The sequence below is a fragment of the Chrysemys picta genome, chromosome 24 (genome assembly GCF_011386835.1).
Source record: "Chrysemys picta bellii isolate R12L10 chromosome 24, ASM1138683v2, whole genome shotgun sequence".
NCBI classification, from domain to species: domain Eukaryota; kingdom Metazoa; phylum Chordata; order Testudines; family Emydidae; genus Chrysemys; species Chrysemys picta.
The window spans coordinates 6,896,705-6,912,821 of NC_088814.1; the positions used below are offsets into that span (position 1 = coordinate 6,896,705).

General features: G+C 43.0%; 1 protein-coding gene across 15 annotated transcripts in view; it reads right to left on the bottom strand.

Moving 5' to 3' along the window:
• FAM117A (family with sequence similarity 117 member A) overlaps positions 1 to 16,117 on the bottom strand; it is a 52,396-nt gene that overhangs the window by 4,375 nt on the left and 31,904 nt on the right. For 12 of the 15 annotated variants that reach the window (XM_065577355.1, XM_065577349.1, XM_065577352.1 and 9 more), the window contains 4 exons: positions 8,151 to 8,317; positions 3,664 to 3,759; positions 2,935 to 3,039; positions 2,414 to 2,548 (listed from right to left, as the gene is read on the bottom strand). In XM_065577355.1, the coding sequence (XP_065433427.1) occupies positions 2,414 to 2,548; positions 2,935 to 3,039; positions 3,664 to 3,759; positions 8,151 to 8,171 (357 nt within the window). In that variant the 5' untranslated portion in view covers positions 8,172 to 8,317. The remainder of the gene's footprint in view (positions 1 to 2,413; positions 2,549 to 2,934; positions 3,040 to 3,663; positions 3,760 to 8,150; positions 8,318 to 16,117) is intronic. The other 3 variants (XM_065577361.1, XM_042844496.2, XM_065577360.1) reach the window with 1 other exon arrangement.

Below are 16,117 nucleotides of genomic sequence, written 5' to 3' on the forward strand. Positions count from 1 at the left end.
GTAAGAGTTTCAGAACTTCCTTGGTTGCTTCCTATAGTTTTAATGACAAACACAAACCCATGAAGAAGTGGTTAGGGCAGTGGTTTGGGACTCAAAAGACCTTGGTTCAGTTCCCTGCTCTGCCACAGACTCTGTGTGACCATGTGAAAGTCACTTAGAGTTGGATTTTAAGGTATTTAGGCACCTAACTCCAACTGAAACCAATCGGAGTTAGGTGCCTAAATCTTTAAAAATCTACAATTACAAAATGATGGATTTCATGATCCCCAGGAAAGGACAGGAGTGTGAGCAGCAGAACAAACAATGGGCTTGTTAAAAAAACAAAAACAAAAACAAAAAAGGGGCAGACAAACTGAGGAAAACTTTTCGGTAAAGTCCCATGGGAAGAAAATGAAGGGAGAAAGGAGTTCAGTAGAGTTAGCATTTTCACAGGGAGACAGTATTAGAGGCACAACTGCAAACTATCCTGCTGCAAAGGAAAGACAGGGAGAATAGCAAGAGGCCAATATGGCTCTGTCAGGAGCTGTTTACCTGAAAATCAAGCAGGAATCCTACATAAAGTGGAAACATGGAGAAACTGCTGAGGAGTACGAAAGAATAGCACAAGTATGTATGGGCAAAATCAGAAAAAGCTAAGCACAAAATGAGTTACACCTACCAAAGGACACGAAAGGCAACAAGAAGAGATTCTTTAAATACATGAGGAGCACGAGAAAGATGAAGGGAAGCGTAAGTCCCCTACTTAGCAGAGAAAGAGCTATTAACTGATGGTATTAAGAAGGCGGAGATGTTTAAGGCCTGTTTTGCTTCAGTCTTCACTAAAAAGGTGGCCAGATACTCAACACAATTAACAACAAGGGGGAAAGAACAAGTCAAGATAGAGAATGAACGAACATGTTAAAGAATGTTTAGATAATGTATTCATGTCAACGAATCCTGACGAAATTCATCCTAGGGTACATAAGGAACTAGCTGAAGCAATCTCAGAACCGTTAGCAATTATCTTTGAGAACTCATGGAAGAAACAGGTGAGGTCGCAGATGGCAGGAGAAGGGCAAAGACAGCACCTATCTTTAAAAAGGGGACCACAGAGGACTCAGAATTAGAGCCGTGTGCCTAACTTCGATACCCGAAGAGACACTGAAACAAATGATTAAACACTCAGTTTGTGAGCACCTAGAGGATAATAAGGTTATCAATAGCCAGCATGCACAAATCATGCCAAACCAACCTAATTCCCGTCTTTGACAGGGTTACTGGCCCAGTGGACAGGGGAGAAGCTGTAGACATGATGTATCTTAATTTTAGTTGATACACTCCCAAGTGACTCTCTCATAAGCGAACTAAGGAAATGTGCTCTAGATGAGCTTACTAAAAGATGCTGCAGAACTGATTGAAAGACCATACTCAAGAGTAGTAGTTAATGGTTTGCAGTCAAACTGGAAGGGCATATCTAATGAGGTCCCACAGGGGTCAGTCATGCATCGGGTACTAAATATTTTCATTAATGACTCGGATAATAAAGTGAAGAGTATGCTTACAAAAGCTGCAGGTGACAAACTTGGAAGAGTTGCAAACACTTTGGAGGACAGGCTTAGAATTCAGAATCACCTTGACAAATTGGAGAACTGGTCTGAATTTAACAAGATGAAATTCAACAAAGATAAGTGCAAAATACTTCACTGAGGAAGGAACAATCAAATGCACAACTACAAAATAGGGACTTACGGGCTAGGTGGTAGTAATGCTGAAAAACCTGTGGGGGCATGTGTGGTTACAGTGAATCAAACTGAATACGAGCCAATATGACAGTTGCAAAAAAGGCTAATATTCTGGGGTGTATTAACAGGAGTGTCATATATAAGAGGTAATTGTTCTGCTCAGCACTGGTGAGGCCTCAGCTGGAGTACCGAGTCCAATTCCAGGCACCGCACTTTAGGAAAGATGTGGACAAATTGGAGCGAGTCCAGAGGAGAGCAACAAAAAAAATGATAAAAGGTTTAGAAAACCGGATCTATTCGGAAAAGTTAAAAACCTGGGCTTGTTTAGTATTGAGAAAAGATGATGGGGGACCTGATAAATCTTCAAAAATGTTAACGGCTGTTATAAAGAAGACTGATCCATTGTTCTCTATGTCCACTGAATACAGAACAAGTAGTAAATGGGCTTAATCTCCAGCAAGGGAGACTTAGAAAGTTTTTCCTAATATCTAACCTAACTATATGGGTAATTAAGCTCTGGAATAGGCTTCCAAAGCGGCTGTGGAATCTCCATTGTTGGAGGCTTGGACAAACCCCGGTCAGGGATGGTCTAGGTTTACTCGGTGCTGCCTTAGTGCAGGGGACTGCACTTTATGACTTCGAGGTCCCTTCCAGCCTGATATTTATGATTCTACCCCAAAGGGACAACTCACCCTGAGAAGCTCCTCATCTCCTTGTTCCTTCACAAACACCTCCTCCAGCTCCTGGTTCAGTCCTTCCAGGCTCCTATGTAAGCAGGGGCTGAGCCTCAAAACAGGAGATGCAGGAGGGAGTCCAGGAGGTGAGTCCTGTGACAACACAGAGTCAGACTGAGGTGTAGGGGTCCACTGCAGCCACACAAACTCATACAGATCTCCCAGCACAGCTGTGTCTATCCCACAGCTCTGAATTTTCAGCCAGGATGTTCTAGGAAGCCAGCTGATTGGGGAAAGCCTTGATAGGAGAGTGTGTATATTAAACCCATTGACTGCAGTCCAAAGCCTTCAGGGATATGTGGGGAAGGTTTTTTTTTAATAAAACCACCACCACCACACTGGATATTAGAATTTAAACAAAACTGAGAACCACTTGGAAACTGGATTTGTAATCCGGCAGCAGAACTGGACTGTGCTCCCCAGGCTCATTAGGGTACACTGCAAAACAGATTGGGAAGGAGGGGAAACATGAAACGTACCCTGACTGATCCAAGGACAGCGTGATCCCCCTGGAGTGGGGAGCTCCGGTCCTTCTCTTTGCCACTTAGCTTCGTTCGCTGGAGCTGCTGCTTCAGTTTAGCAATCTAGCAAACAAATTCAGCATATATTGAACTGGACAAGAAAACAGGGCTCACAACCAAAATTCACCATCCCCTCCCCAATGTTCCCCCCTACAAGACTGAGGGACACATTCAGTCACGCTAGAACAAACCTTGGACATTTCTCAGAGGGTGGGAAGTTATTCCAAAGGTTTAATAGTGAACTCCCCCATTTTAGAAGGGTGTAGACAGCTTTCCCTTTCCAGGGGTCCAAGAATATTAGTCTTCCATTTACAGCATCAGCTTTGAACCAGGACTCAATGGAGCTCACCCCAAGGGTTGGTGTTATGGGCATGGCCTCTCTGCAAGTGATGCACTGAGCTATAGTCAAACTCCTTACAATGGAAGCTAGCTAGAGGAGGGACTTGCAGTTTATCAAATAAAGGGTGGGTGAGGTGGGAAGAACATGCTGACCTGCCGTGTAAGATTTATGGACACAAGAAGAATATTTGCTTAGGCCATGCAGCCCTCAAACTAAGGGCTAATGAGTGCACATGGGAGTTTAATATCTCAGCTTCAGTTATACCCGCTTTCCCCACTTTATGGACAAGGTATGGTCCATAGTAAGATTTTTATTGGTTGCTAAGTTGCAGAAGGGGATCTGTTTACCTCTCTGCGGTGATCCGTGCTACTCCAAGATGCGGAACGCTTATGAGTACTGGCAGTGGCCTTCCCGACTTCCACTTCGTGCCAGGACGTTGGAGTCTGAAGGGAAGAGAGATTATTTAGGACTGCACCCACCAACTTTACTGTCTTCTAGGCAGGGGATAAGGCCTCCTAGGAAGAAAAGTGAACAAGTACTGTGCATCCACACTTATATTCCAGGCTTTCCTTCAGCTCTGGATTAACAGTTTTGGGTTTCAGTACTATGCATAGTAAAACAGATCAGAAAATAGTTGAATGTTAATACTCTGAGATCAAGCAATGTTTGTTAGAACTCGTGGTTCTTTGAATCTACCTCTTCCTGCACTGGGATAGGCAAGGAGAGAACCACTCAAGCCACTGGCTTTCTTTTTGACAGGTGCTCAGATATCAGTCATGAATAATACTGCTATGCATAGCCAGAGGAAAAAAACAGGCATGTACAAACGACATCTCCTGCCTCCCACATATACCCAGTCAGATCTGGGGATGGGAGTGATGTACGTATTTTCCTTTTCACTCATGTTAGCCTAGCAGAGTCAGCACAGCTCAGAGCAAATTGTTACGTTCTGACTGCTAGGCCAGATTCTTCTTCCCCATTACACCTGTCCAGCCTTGAGTGGAAGTTCATACGTGTAACCAAAAGCAGAAGTTGGCTACCGGAGTCTTGTATTGGTTCTAATGCATGAGTGATGCCAGAATCCGGCTTGACTCAGATCCCGTTTGAGTCTGCCAGACTGACAGTAAACTGAGCAAATTTGAACTTGTCGGGGAAAACAAGCTCAGCACTATTTTACAGAACTGTTTTTCAAGAGACAGCTATATTTCAATCATCAAAAGAAACGGTTTGCCAATCTCCAGCTAGGTGAAGCATGTGAATTTCCTTGCACTGGACAGTGAACTTAAGTTCCCAATATCTCATCCATGAAATCAGAAACGAGTCCCAAGGTACCTCACTTTCAAATATGTCAGCGGTCATTTTCCCCACCACCACATTTAAACTCATTGCAAACCACTCATCCCAAGTCATTCCCCTCCCTGCCATTTCTGTGGGAGGGATTGATGTTAATTTCCTCCTCAGCCCTCACTGGACAAGCTGCCAGAAGGTGCAAAGGCCTGAGAACAGTTTCTCTCCAAGCAACTCAACTGACCTCCCTGGAGAGGTCATTGCAAAAACAGCAGCTGTTTAAAACAGGCCTGTTGAGTCACTAAGGCTGCAAAATCCTCTCTACAGAAAGTTGCTTAAAAGGTTACAGTCCAAGCCAGAGGGCCAAGACGAGCTATCCAGAAAGGTACACGGTTTCCTTGACAGATTAAGCTTTATATAACGGAATACAACTGATTTACAGGTAGTGTTCCAACTTTCACTGAATAGCAGAGGCTGAGCTGGACTCCTTAGGACCCATACCATTGGCAGTTTAGCATGCTGCTTTTCCACCAACAAGCTTGTGATTTTACCCAGGGGTTCCTCTTTGGGATTGCAGCAGCACCACTGTTGCCTGATGTGGCATGCAGATAGGAAGGGTAGTCACTAGACCAAAAACTTATGTGAAGTCTTCTTATGCTGGCAGATTGGATCCAGTTGCCCACTTCAAATAAGCAAAGAATTCTGTTCCTTGCAACACCTGAAATTTGTTGCTACCTAGTGGTTTCCATGAAACAAACTAGTGTCTGCCAGATCAAAGACTGAATGGGAATGGGGCTGACCCAACCTCACATTCGCCAACGTGGTCAGAGCAACAGGGACATTGATGGGGATGCTTAAACTGCAGTTTCCAGGGCTGCTACTGCTCTGGGGTTAAAGTAATTCAGCCTCTTAAAACGCTGGACACTTCATGTACTTATGAACCAATGCTAAGAAGGATATTCAAGCCAATTTATTCCAAGTTGTTTGTAAAATGCTATTGGACCATCAGAGTAGGTGTGGGGGTGCTATACTCCAAAGCAGCATTTGGTCCCTCACCACCTTAGTGGGCTCCAGATATCTACATTGGGCTCTGCACTCCAAGGGCTAGAGAACCTTAACACCAGAGCACTTAGCACTGCTTAAAGGCTCATATCAGAAGAACAGAGCCTAAAAAGGGAGAAAGAACCCTGCAGGAGTGGGAACGCCTGAAGACTGAGCATGCATGTGCCTCCTACCTCTCTAGGGCCAAGTCTGTCAGCAGAGAAGGAAATTACAGAACCTGTTGTACTAACTGTGGCAAAAACCACTTCCCCTCAGAGTGAGAAGGGACAAAATGCTTTGTGCAGCAAGAAAGATGAAACCACAAGCTCCAATCATGTATATTGCTGCCATCCTCGCCCCCACACTCAGCACCTGCAGCTGCATCTCACTTAACCACCTTAAGCAAGCAGATCTAGAGAGTTTTGCAAAACAGCTGATTAGGAGCTATTTAAAGAAAGGTGTGAACATGCACTGACCACCAGAAGTTCCAGGGAGTCAGCTTCATTGTGCCTGAAGACACTGAAAAATTCAGTCTGGTAAATTGCAGAACAGCACCACAGATTATCCTGCATCTCAGTAAAAGTTAGAATGGGATGACAGGTGGAAGAACATGATATGGATAAGGCACAGGACTGGCAGCTACGAAGCTTGGGCTCTATTCTAAGCTCTGCCACAAGTTTAGTGTGTGACCTAGGCAAGTCGCAACCTAGGTGTCTCAGTTTCCAGGGATGGCATGGTATTTACCAGAGGTGTTTTTTAGCAGATAAAATCGTGTTTTTTACCACTCTAGGAAAAACTAGTTAGTCCCTGTTTAAGGCATTTTCTATTTTAAAAACGGATTCGTTACTGCACACCGCATTACACTTAGTTTTAGTTATATATTCAAATTGTGGCTACGTAGGGCAGTAGATTACTTTAGAGCCGTACAAAAGAAAAGAAAGTAAATTGCAGTGGGCATATCACTAATGTATGTAATTATAATACTGAACACTGGAATGTCTATACATTTTGGTTCAATATTTTCTCAAGGAAGTTCCACCTGCTCGTGACTCATTTCAGTTTTCAATATTGTATAAACAAAAGTTGAAAACATTCGATTATATGAAAACAATCATGCAGTTGTAGGCTTGAAGTATTAAGCAATCAGGTGCACAGAAGTGCAGCCTAGCAGTCCAGGTCCAGTCGGCCATGCCACATTCTGTAGCAGACAACCAACTCTGATGCACTGGACACACTGAGCCGATTCCTTTTGCAGTTTTGAATGGATGTATCCCAAATTTGAAAAGAGTCATTCTATGCTTGCTGATCTTGCTGGATACTGATGCAATTATTTTTCCCAGTTTAAATCAGGCGTAAGCCAGGATTTTACCAGCGCCCTGGTCTAATTTAGTTTTTTCCCCCAGGAAATTGCTAACCCTGTCAGTTTCCCCATCAACAAAATAGTGGTGATAATTACTTGTTTCACAGGTGTGCTGGGAGGTGTCGTTTGCAAAGAGCTTTCAGACAATCAAATGGAAGGTACTGTTACCTCATTGGCATAACTTGCTTAAGGGACCACACCAGTTAAATCCACATGGGAAGTAGGGGTCAAATGAACATATCAGCATTTAACATACTGTGGAGAAGAGGGCCCGGAAAGCAGGTCAAATGCCTAAAAAAATTAACCTTTTAGTTGCAGATCCTAAAACACGAGGGTTAAATTTCCTTTCCGGTGCCGATATGCTTTAAGAGACCTTCTCCCTCATCTCCTACCCCCAAAGGTACAAGGCGAAAGAATTCCTCCCCTTTCTGTTCAGAATGCCCTCCAACCCCTGAACTGCTTGTTGCAGCAGACACAATAACAGGCGAGAATACATTTAAACAGGACAATCGAACTTGGAAACCAATTGAGAATTTCCTGCAAACAGCCCAGTAAGTAATAAATTGCTGGTGAATGAACAATCCCATTAACAGACAGCTTTAATGTGCTAAATAAATGGCTAGTTAAGTGAACGGATGCTCTTATCCTTCTAAATTCTTCCACCTCTCCACGTGCAGAACCAGTATCCGTTGCCATACAGTAATATTTACGGGTTGCTAAGAGTTCTTCAAAGTCTGGAGCCTTTCCACTATACAGCAGAGTGCTGTGTGGCTCGCACTGAGCAAGTCCTCTGTGGGAGCACCCTTGACTTCTTGCTGTGGCACAGAGCCCATGAGTATTATATAAGGATTTGGCCCAGAGCTGCAAGCCACCAAAAAAACAAACAAAAACCAATCCCATCACCGAGCCAGTATCGAAGCAAAGCGCCAGAGGCCATCTGCCTCCAAACAAGGACAAGAGAATTCTAACTCCACACCAAACCAGAGTGAAGTGAGGCTAAGTAGTAAGAGGGGAAGGTCTTCCTAGAAAGTTGCAGCAGGACAGACAAAAGCTTGATGCCTTCTTTAACAATCAGTTTATGCAGCCCCAGTTCAGCATTCTGTAACCCTGCCGCTACCTCAGACCTTGCAAAGGTACCTTCCATACCTGGGTAGCTTTGTCATTCATGCACGAAGCAAAAGCTCCATCAGCATCCCGTGGCCACTGTCCTAGGAGGTACGATCCAAGGATGGTATCTAGCGAAGAGGTGCGCCTCACTCTGGGTGCTCTGGTCCGGCATGTCTTTTCAACAGCAGTAGCACATGGAACACTAGCTAGAAGGAAAAAAGCAGAAAAAAAAAAGTAAGTCTCTGCCCATAACTAACACTTAGTGCTTTAGAGGTCTTCCATTTGATACAGTGCAACCAAGTGAAAACCCATTTCAGGGATGATTATGAGAGCAACCAGAATGCACAGGTAGGGATAGAGAAATTAGTTTAGTTACTGGAAGCAACAAGAGAAGTCTTATTATTCCTAATTAATCCACTGCATTCATGCCATTATAGTAGCGAAAGCTTGTACGCTCTCACTTGCCATCTCCCAGCCTGAATCTAGACCACAATGAAGTCCTGTTACTCATCAACTATCAGAAGTCACCGTGGTCATCGGCTAGCTGGGTCAGGGAAGGGAAATCTGCCTAAATGCCCCCACTAGAGAGATCTATGTTAATGTTTATCAAAGTAAGATTCTTTTCCTAGTGTAGGAAATTTTATTTCAGTGCTGAAGTAGCTGCTTGAAACTGTTGATTAGAAATTCCAGTCAAACTTAAGAATTCAATGTAGTCACAACTCAGTGGCATACTGAAATACTTGACACATACAATATTTGTGCATTAATGCTGTACTGTGCAAACATCTATTAAGCCTGCATAGCAATGTTGCCTAGTGGCCAAAGTACACTACTGAGTCGGAAAACCTGGGTTCTAATCTAACATAATGACACTGCATGCAAGCTGGAGCCTGTGCCTCAGTTTCCCTATCTGTAAAAAAGGAGATATTTACTTGAGGCACTTTAGGATCCTCCAATGAACAGTGCTATGTAAGCGCTAAGGGAGGTTAGTAAATACATATCCCTATTTTATAGAGCAAATATGAAGCAGAGGGCGAAAGTGACTTGGTCAGTGTCACAGCCAGAACTAAAATTCAGAAGAGTCCTGGCTCTCGGTTTCATGCTCAGTCCACTGGACAACTATATTGCCTATTTGGAGAGCAATATTTTCACAACTGCAGCTTTATGACAAACAGAAAAGCTTCTGTAAACACCACCAGTGTAAGTTCCCATGTCAGTAACTGTGTGCACAGACCTGCTTCCATTTCATGCCAACAGCTAAGAGTACAGAATGCCAAACTTCTCTCTTGGCAGGCACATTGAAAGAGGGGAGATGTTACATACTACCTCACCCCCCAGCATATTACATTCCTAGCCAGCTCTAAAGTAGGTGTGCACTCCATGTGTGGCCTGACAATACACAATGTAGTCCCTTTCTCCCTGGAACTGCAGTACAGTGACAGAACAGCAGGGTTTTTTTTTTTTTTTTTTATTATTACTGATGAAGTCAAATGAGCATTTTCTATTCTATAAAGGAACATGCAAGCTCAAGTCAACACTAGGGGGTTGTTTGCATTTAGTTTGATTAAACATGTAAATTAATATGCAAATTAAAATCAGCACATTGGCCTCTTGGCAAAGAGTCAATGAGGTCTTGGACAGCCCTGATTCAGGTGTTTTATATATGAACCCCCCATTTTCAGAGCACAGTGGGTGACAAATAATTTAGCACTTTGGTTTTAAAGTGTAAATTAAGCCTGTATTCTAGTATTAATATTTCTATTAATTTCTAATAATAATTCTAGTACTAATAGTCTAGTAACCAAATGATTCAATATACAAAGGCTTTCAGTCCTTGCCACATGGCATCCTACGTGCTCAGAAATGGCTGCCATCTGTTTACTAACCTTTGTGCTTCTGGTGAGATTCCCTCTCAACTTAATCTGTCATCTAAAAGTGACTTAAGTAATGGAAATGGAGTTCCAGGTGAGGAGGAATGGAAACAAAAAGCAACTTGCCATAGAGGCCTGTGGTAGGGCTGGAAAAGATTTTTGTACTGCAATAGGACCTAGAAGCTCTCAAATAGGACTGTGGACAGCCCTGTAGAAATATGAAGAGATGGTCCCCGCCTCAAACAACTCTCAGCCTGAGAAAAACCACCACCCTAATTCTAGTTTAAAAACCTGCTCAAGTGTTAGCAGTTCCTTTCAGTGAGTCACTGCCCCACAGGCTGCATCACTTGCATCTCAATTATATATGGCATCAGCTGTCTCCTCCACTCATGCGGGTCCTCAAGAATCGGTTTCTGACAGAAGAGGAGTTAAACATGCTCCCATAATTGGACAACCTCCTGCCGCCATCTCCAACACCCCAGAGTACACTATATCCCAGCACAGGTGCTGACTTTCCAATGTGCCGGCAAGTGCTCGACCCCCCACCCCCACTCTGCCCCAGGCCCTGCCCCCAATCTACCCCACCTCTTCCCGCCCCCTCCCCTGAGCACACCGCATCCTCGTTCTTCCCCCTAGAGCCTCCTGTACACTGCGAAACAGCGGATCATGGCAGGTGGGAAACGTGGGGAGGGTGGGGCAGAGCTGATACGGGAGGCTTTGAGAAGTGAGTGTGGGCATGAACACAGTCTCTTAAGACAGCTATGCCTGTTGCACAGATTAAAGTCCTGAGGAGGGAATGCCTACTTGCAACATGTGACTGGCCACACCGCGATTCCTTCTCTCAGATGCAGCATCCTGCCACTACAGGAGATCAATTCTGCAAGTGGACAGCGGTGTTCCCTTAAAGGCAGTAGCAATTTAAGATGGGGGAAAGGTGTGGGTGTGGAGGAAGTCAGATGGCAGGGCTTGTGTTGGATGAGGGGTACACTCCCAGTCAAAGTGAATAGGCCTAAAAAAAGCCCTGGAGACAGTAAAACAACGTTTCCAGCGTGACAAAGAGGGTGCATGAGAGAAGTCGAGACAGGGTGGAGTGTCCTGTTTACAGCAGTTCTATTATCATCCTACTGCACTAAGTCCAAACAGCCCTGCCACCTGGCTGTAGGCTCTGGATTTGGTCCAAAGCTAACTACACAGCTGACAAGAGTCAAGTTTGAGGGCTTTCGATTTTCATGCGACAGCAAAGCCACTCAAGATAACAGAACCGTCGCTATATCTCAGAGACCCACTTGGTTGTCTCTCACTGCTGCACCGACAACTTTTGCATAGTCCTTTTTACTCACTCAGGTCAAGTGCGACCTGATCATTAAGGTGGGTGCCTTTTCAGTTCATTTTTTATACTAGAACTCTGGACTCTATCCCTTCACATTAGCATTGGCCTCTCAGCAAATATAGCTTTCTAGGGAGTGGTAGGAAGAAAAAGTAAGTGCCCATCTCATCCTTCTCTTCTGCAGAAGGACATATCAGATCCCTGGACAAACTTATTAAAAATCATTAAAGGGACATCAACACATTTCTAGCTGGAAATTTTGTACCCAATATAGTTACAGGCAACACCTAAGATACAAACAGAAGTTAGCAAAAATATTTCCAGTAGTTTTGCATTTGTATATAGTTTATTTCACAAAAACCCTTATAGTTTCTCCCTTGCTGGGCTAATCCTTATCAAAAGGGAAGCAGAAAAATGTTTCAAAAAGTTCAAGGACATGCAGTTTAATCAGACACTGAAGTCTTTTGAAACATGTCAACTCTTAAGATTAACTGTGTCCCTTTAAGGGTCTAACAAACTGACAGAGCTTAGATAAAAGTCAAAGTTAAGGCTGAACTGATGCTAAACTTATCTCATTGTGCCTGGCTGTTACAGGTATCAGTGGAGAAATTTTACTTGTGTGCTGTGATATGTGGGCACATCAAGGAGTTTGTTACAATTCTGAGCTCATTAGCTCAAGCAAAGAATCTAAACATTTAATGCAAGATGTCTACTTTAGAGGTTCTCATGAAAATGAGAATCCAGTAGAGATACAGCCAAGGCCACTCCCATTCATGTGAGGATTACTAGGGTCAATAACTGATGTATACAGTGCCTTCCAGCCACGTATCCCAAAGCATGCAACAAGCTTTACAAGCTACATATGAACAGTTCACATCACTTGGGCAGAAATTTTTCAAAGCATACCGTAAATACTTTATATCTAGCTGAAACTACAGGAGGAATTTTAGGCAGATAAAATTCCAGAGGGGTGCTTGCGTTCCATCATAGTTCTCGCAAACTACAACAGGTACTTTGATTTCAAGTCATCTAAAAGACCTCCTACAGCACAGTGAAACCTAACATCAAGGTAGGCCATTGGCTGAATGTCTAAAAAGTGTGCCCCCCTCCTGAATTAGCAGTAACAGTTTCTCCATCATCTAGATCAGGGGGTTCTCAAACTGGGGGTTGGGACCCCTCAGGGGGTTGCGAGATTACTACATGGGGGGTCATGAGCTATCAGCCTCCACCCCAAACCCTGCTTTGCCTCCTGCATTTATAATGATGTTAAATATATTAAAAAGTGTTTTTAATTTATAGGGGGTGTCACACTCAGAGGCTTGCTATGTGAAGGGGGTCACCAGTACAAAAGTTTGAGGACCACTGATCTCCTATCTAAGGGGTCATGTCAACACTGGAAAGCAGTACTGCTTTAACTAGACTGGCATACACCTTTTCAACTAGATGGGAAGGGGAATAAGTAACACTGGTATAAGCAAAAAGAACAGGAGTACTTGTGGCACCTTAGACACTAAAATGTGGTATAAGCCACATTTTTAATCAGTGTAACTGTGTCCACACCAGGGGTTGTACCAATAACTATATTTGTTAATAAAATCAGACCCCTAATATACATAGTTACATCACTACAGAAACTGTATGAACCAGGCCTTATTAACAGCTCAGCTATTAATCTGACAGGATCCAAATTCAAGATGTTATGGGTACAGTCAATAAATCTGCAGGGATTTCTCTCAAGGAAAAGAGTCTACATGGAGTTTTGTTTTCTGTTGTACCTACTTATATTTTAGTATAAGACACATGGAGGGCTATAGTCTAATGGACCACATTTTAGAGAAAACTCAGGAGTCCACAAACCACATTCAGGAAGACACTTCATCTGACGTCACTTTAATTGAAGGCATCAGGCCTCCAAATACCAACAGATATTTGCTACCTTAGTCTTACAGAATGTCAAGATGTGCCATAAAAGCACTATCTAGATGTTTCCAGTGCAATGATCAGCAGTGAAAGCATTAATATTGACAAAGGTGATCAGTGTTGCATCATGGAGTTATTTCAATATCTTGGCGTACTATTGTCCTGAGTCTATCATAGTTAAATTGATAGAGGTCTGTGTCACCAACAAGGCTAGAACATTTAATAGCAGTGATCAGAGTCTATAGATTTATTCTCAATTTTCATTTTAAACTTGGCATTTATATTTTGCAGACTGGGCAGGTGCAAGAAAGATTTGTTACTACATTTCAAGTTACACTGCAGCGCTGGCAAATTGCAGCATCCATCAGTCCTACTAGCATCATCTATCATCAGAACAAAGACTAAACCAAACTTATTATTTCCCAGATGTGGCTCTTGTCCTTCATATTCTGGAAGTGATAGCCAAATCTATAAGAAGCTACACTCTCCCTTAATGCCTCTCAATAAGAATATTCCATATGCTGCTAAACCGCAATATATCATTAGGTGCTCCCTCCTCTTCAAACTGCTGCCAGAGCACACCTTGATGACATCGAAAGGTTTGAGAGCAATCTAGTATTGTGCAATATATAGGTCTTTATCTAGGATTTCTGCAAAGCGGTAACTTCACTTGTCAGTTATGAAGAAGTTTAAAATCTTTGATCAATACTCCTGTGCTTAGCACACAGCGAACTCTACAGAGAGGCCTAAGATTTTAGTCTGAAGAAATTAACAGGAATTTAGGGCATAGTCAGGAGCCAATAGTCAAGACTGGGATCAAGGTGAGATGTGGAAGTTGGTAGGGTTCAGGATTAAAGCTCACATGGATGTCACAGAAAAGATAGAGCTGTCTCTATGGAAGATGACAATAGACGGGCCTTCTGAAATGGAAGGGACAAAGGGCAGAGCTAACGCCTGTACCAGAAACGAAAGGAGCATTTGTAAGTGCCCCCAGAAGAGAGCATGCTGAAGATATTGGCTTCTTGTTCAAGTCACTGAAGGGCAGAGCTATTTAGGTACTAATAAGCCCCTAATCGCAATAGTATTGGAGGAACTCCCAAGTACTGGAAAATAGAAATATACACTGAACTGGGTATGAAGAAAGGGATCCATGATGCAAGATAAGGAGCAGATTAGCTACTGAGGCATCTCCTTGTTCCAAGAGCTGAAAACAGTAAGGTAGTGCTGATTCTAGCAGGGAAAAAGCCCGCTTTATCCAGAACATAAGTGTAGAAAAGGAAGACTATATTCACAAATATGGAGGAGGGATAAAGTCAAGTGAGACATCCATTGATAACTTATGTCAACCATACAACATACATGAGTAGGTAGAGAAGAGAATAATTTGAACTGGAAGAAAGTTCAGCCAAGGGGTTTGTTCATGGTAGTGAAAGTTTAAAAACCACCAGGTTACAGGAGGATTTAGGAAGAGGACAAAAATGCCCATCCCCACCCCCAACAATTAGCATTAACATTTCTCTGTAGCACAATTAGATGAAAACTTCCACAACTCTTGGCACACATTTCTACTTTAAGAGGACATCTCCTTGCAAAGTAAATGTTCTACATCTCTGCCTCGGTTCTATTCCTCCACCTTTAGGATTATAATCCTTTTACTTGTAAAAGATTTACAACCAACAGGGTAAATTCACACACACACCAGTTACACATTTCATAGCCCTTGGTTCCATTTCAATAAACATATACAAACTGCACAGCCTTGGGAGCACTGAAATCCACTGCATCTTCCGATGATTAGGCAGAAGCTGAGGTTAAACCACAGTACCCCTCCAATTCTTGCATAAGATCTGTGCACACAGTTCCAAGACATCCAGACTCCAAACTCCAACACAGTTTCAAGACCGCCAACTCCAAAATGCAACCCTCTGAAAAACATGCAAGAGCCTTTCCAGTCATCCAGCTTATAGGCTGAATCAGGTGGTTAGGCTACCATTTTGCATTGAAAGAGGCAGTCCCTTGATGACCTTATGGAAAAGGATTTTCCTTCACTCATAGCCAAGGATAAGGAGCAGTGTATGACAAGAGGAGTTACCAGATTAGAGAGCTAGACTGACATTAGTTATGACCCAAATCAACTTCTCCTGTAGGCACCGCTAAAGTGCCTGGAGTTTTAAGATCTGGCCTGCAAGCAAAACTAAAGAAATTGCAGTCTTTGTAACCATTTCCTTAGTTACAGGCTGTATTTGAATGCAGCTGGAGAAAGCTGTCCAAGGAAAAAAGCCATCTGCAGATGTAATTTAAGGAAATTATTCAATAAGGAATACTAGAAGTTCAGGCTTTTCTGTGGCACTCAATCAAATCCAAAGACAATGCATGCCTTAAGGAGCAGCTCCACTGAACACAAACACAAGTTACTTAGGGTCCAAGGCTGCAGCTAAACACCCAGTTACTGGAGGAAATGAGCTGAACTTTTCACCTTTTATCTTAATTCTCTAAAGCTTATTTTATAATTAGAACAAAAACCAATCTGGAGTATTTCAACATCCTCCAACTTGAAATCTTTGGCTCCAATGGACATTCTCAGGCCTGGTCTGGTGTGAAGGCACTCTTCAACAGGGGCTTCAAGCAAGAAGATCACTTATCCTAGTGCATATATGCAGCACTTCTGAACTGGCAAAGAAGAACAGGAGGGTTACTGATCCTATATGACAGGTTTCAGAGTAGCAGCCGTGTTAGTCTGTATCCGCAAAAAGAAGAACAGGAGTACTTGTGGCACCTTAGAGACTAACAAATTTATTAGAGCATAAAGCTTATGCTCCCTATACTTCTGTTAGTCTTAAAGGTGCCACAGGACCCTCTTGTTACCTTATATGGACCATATAAGGGTT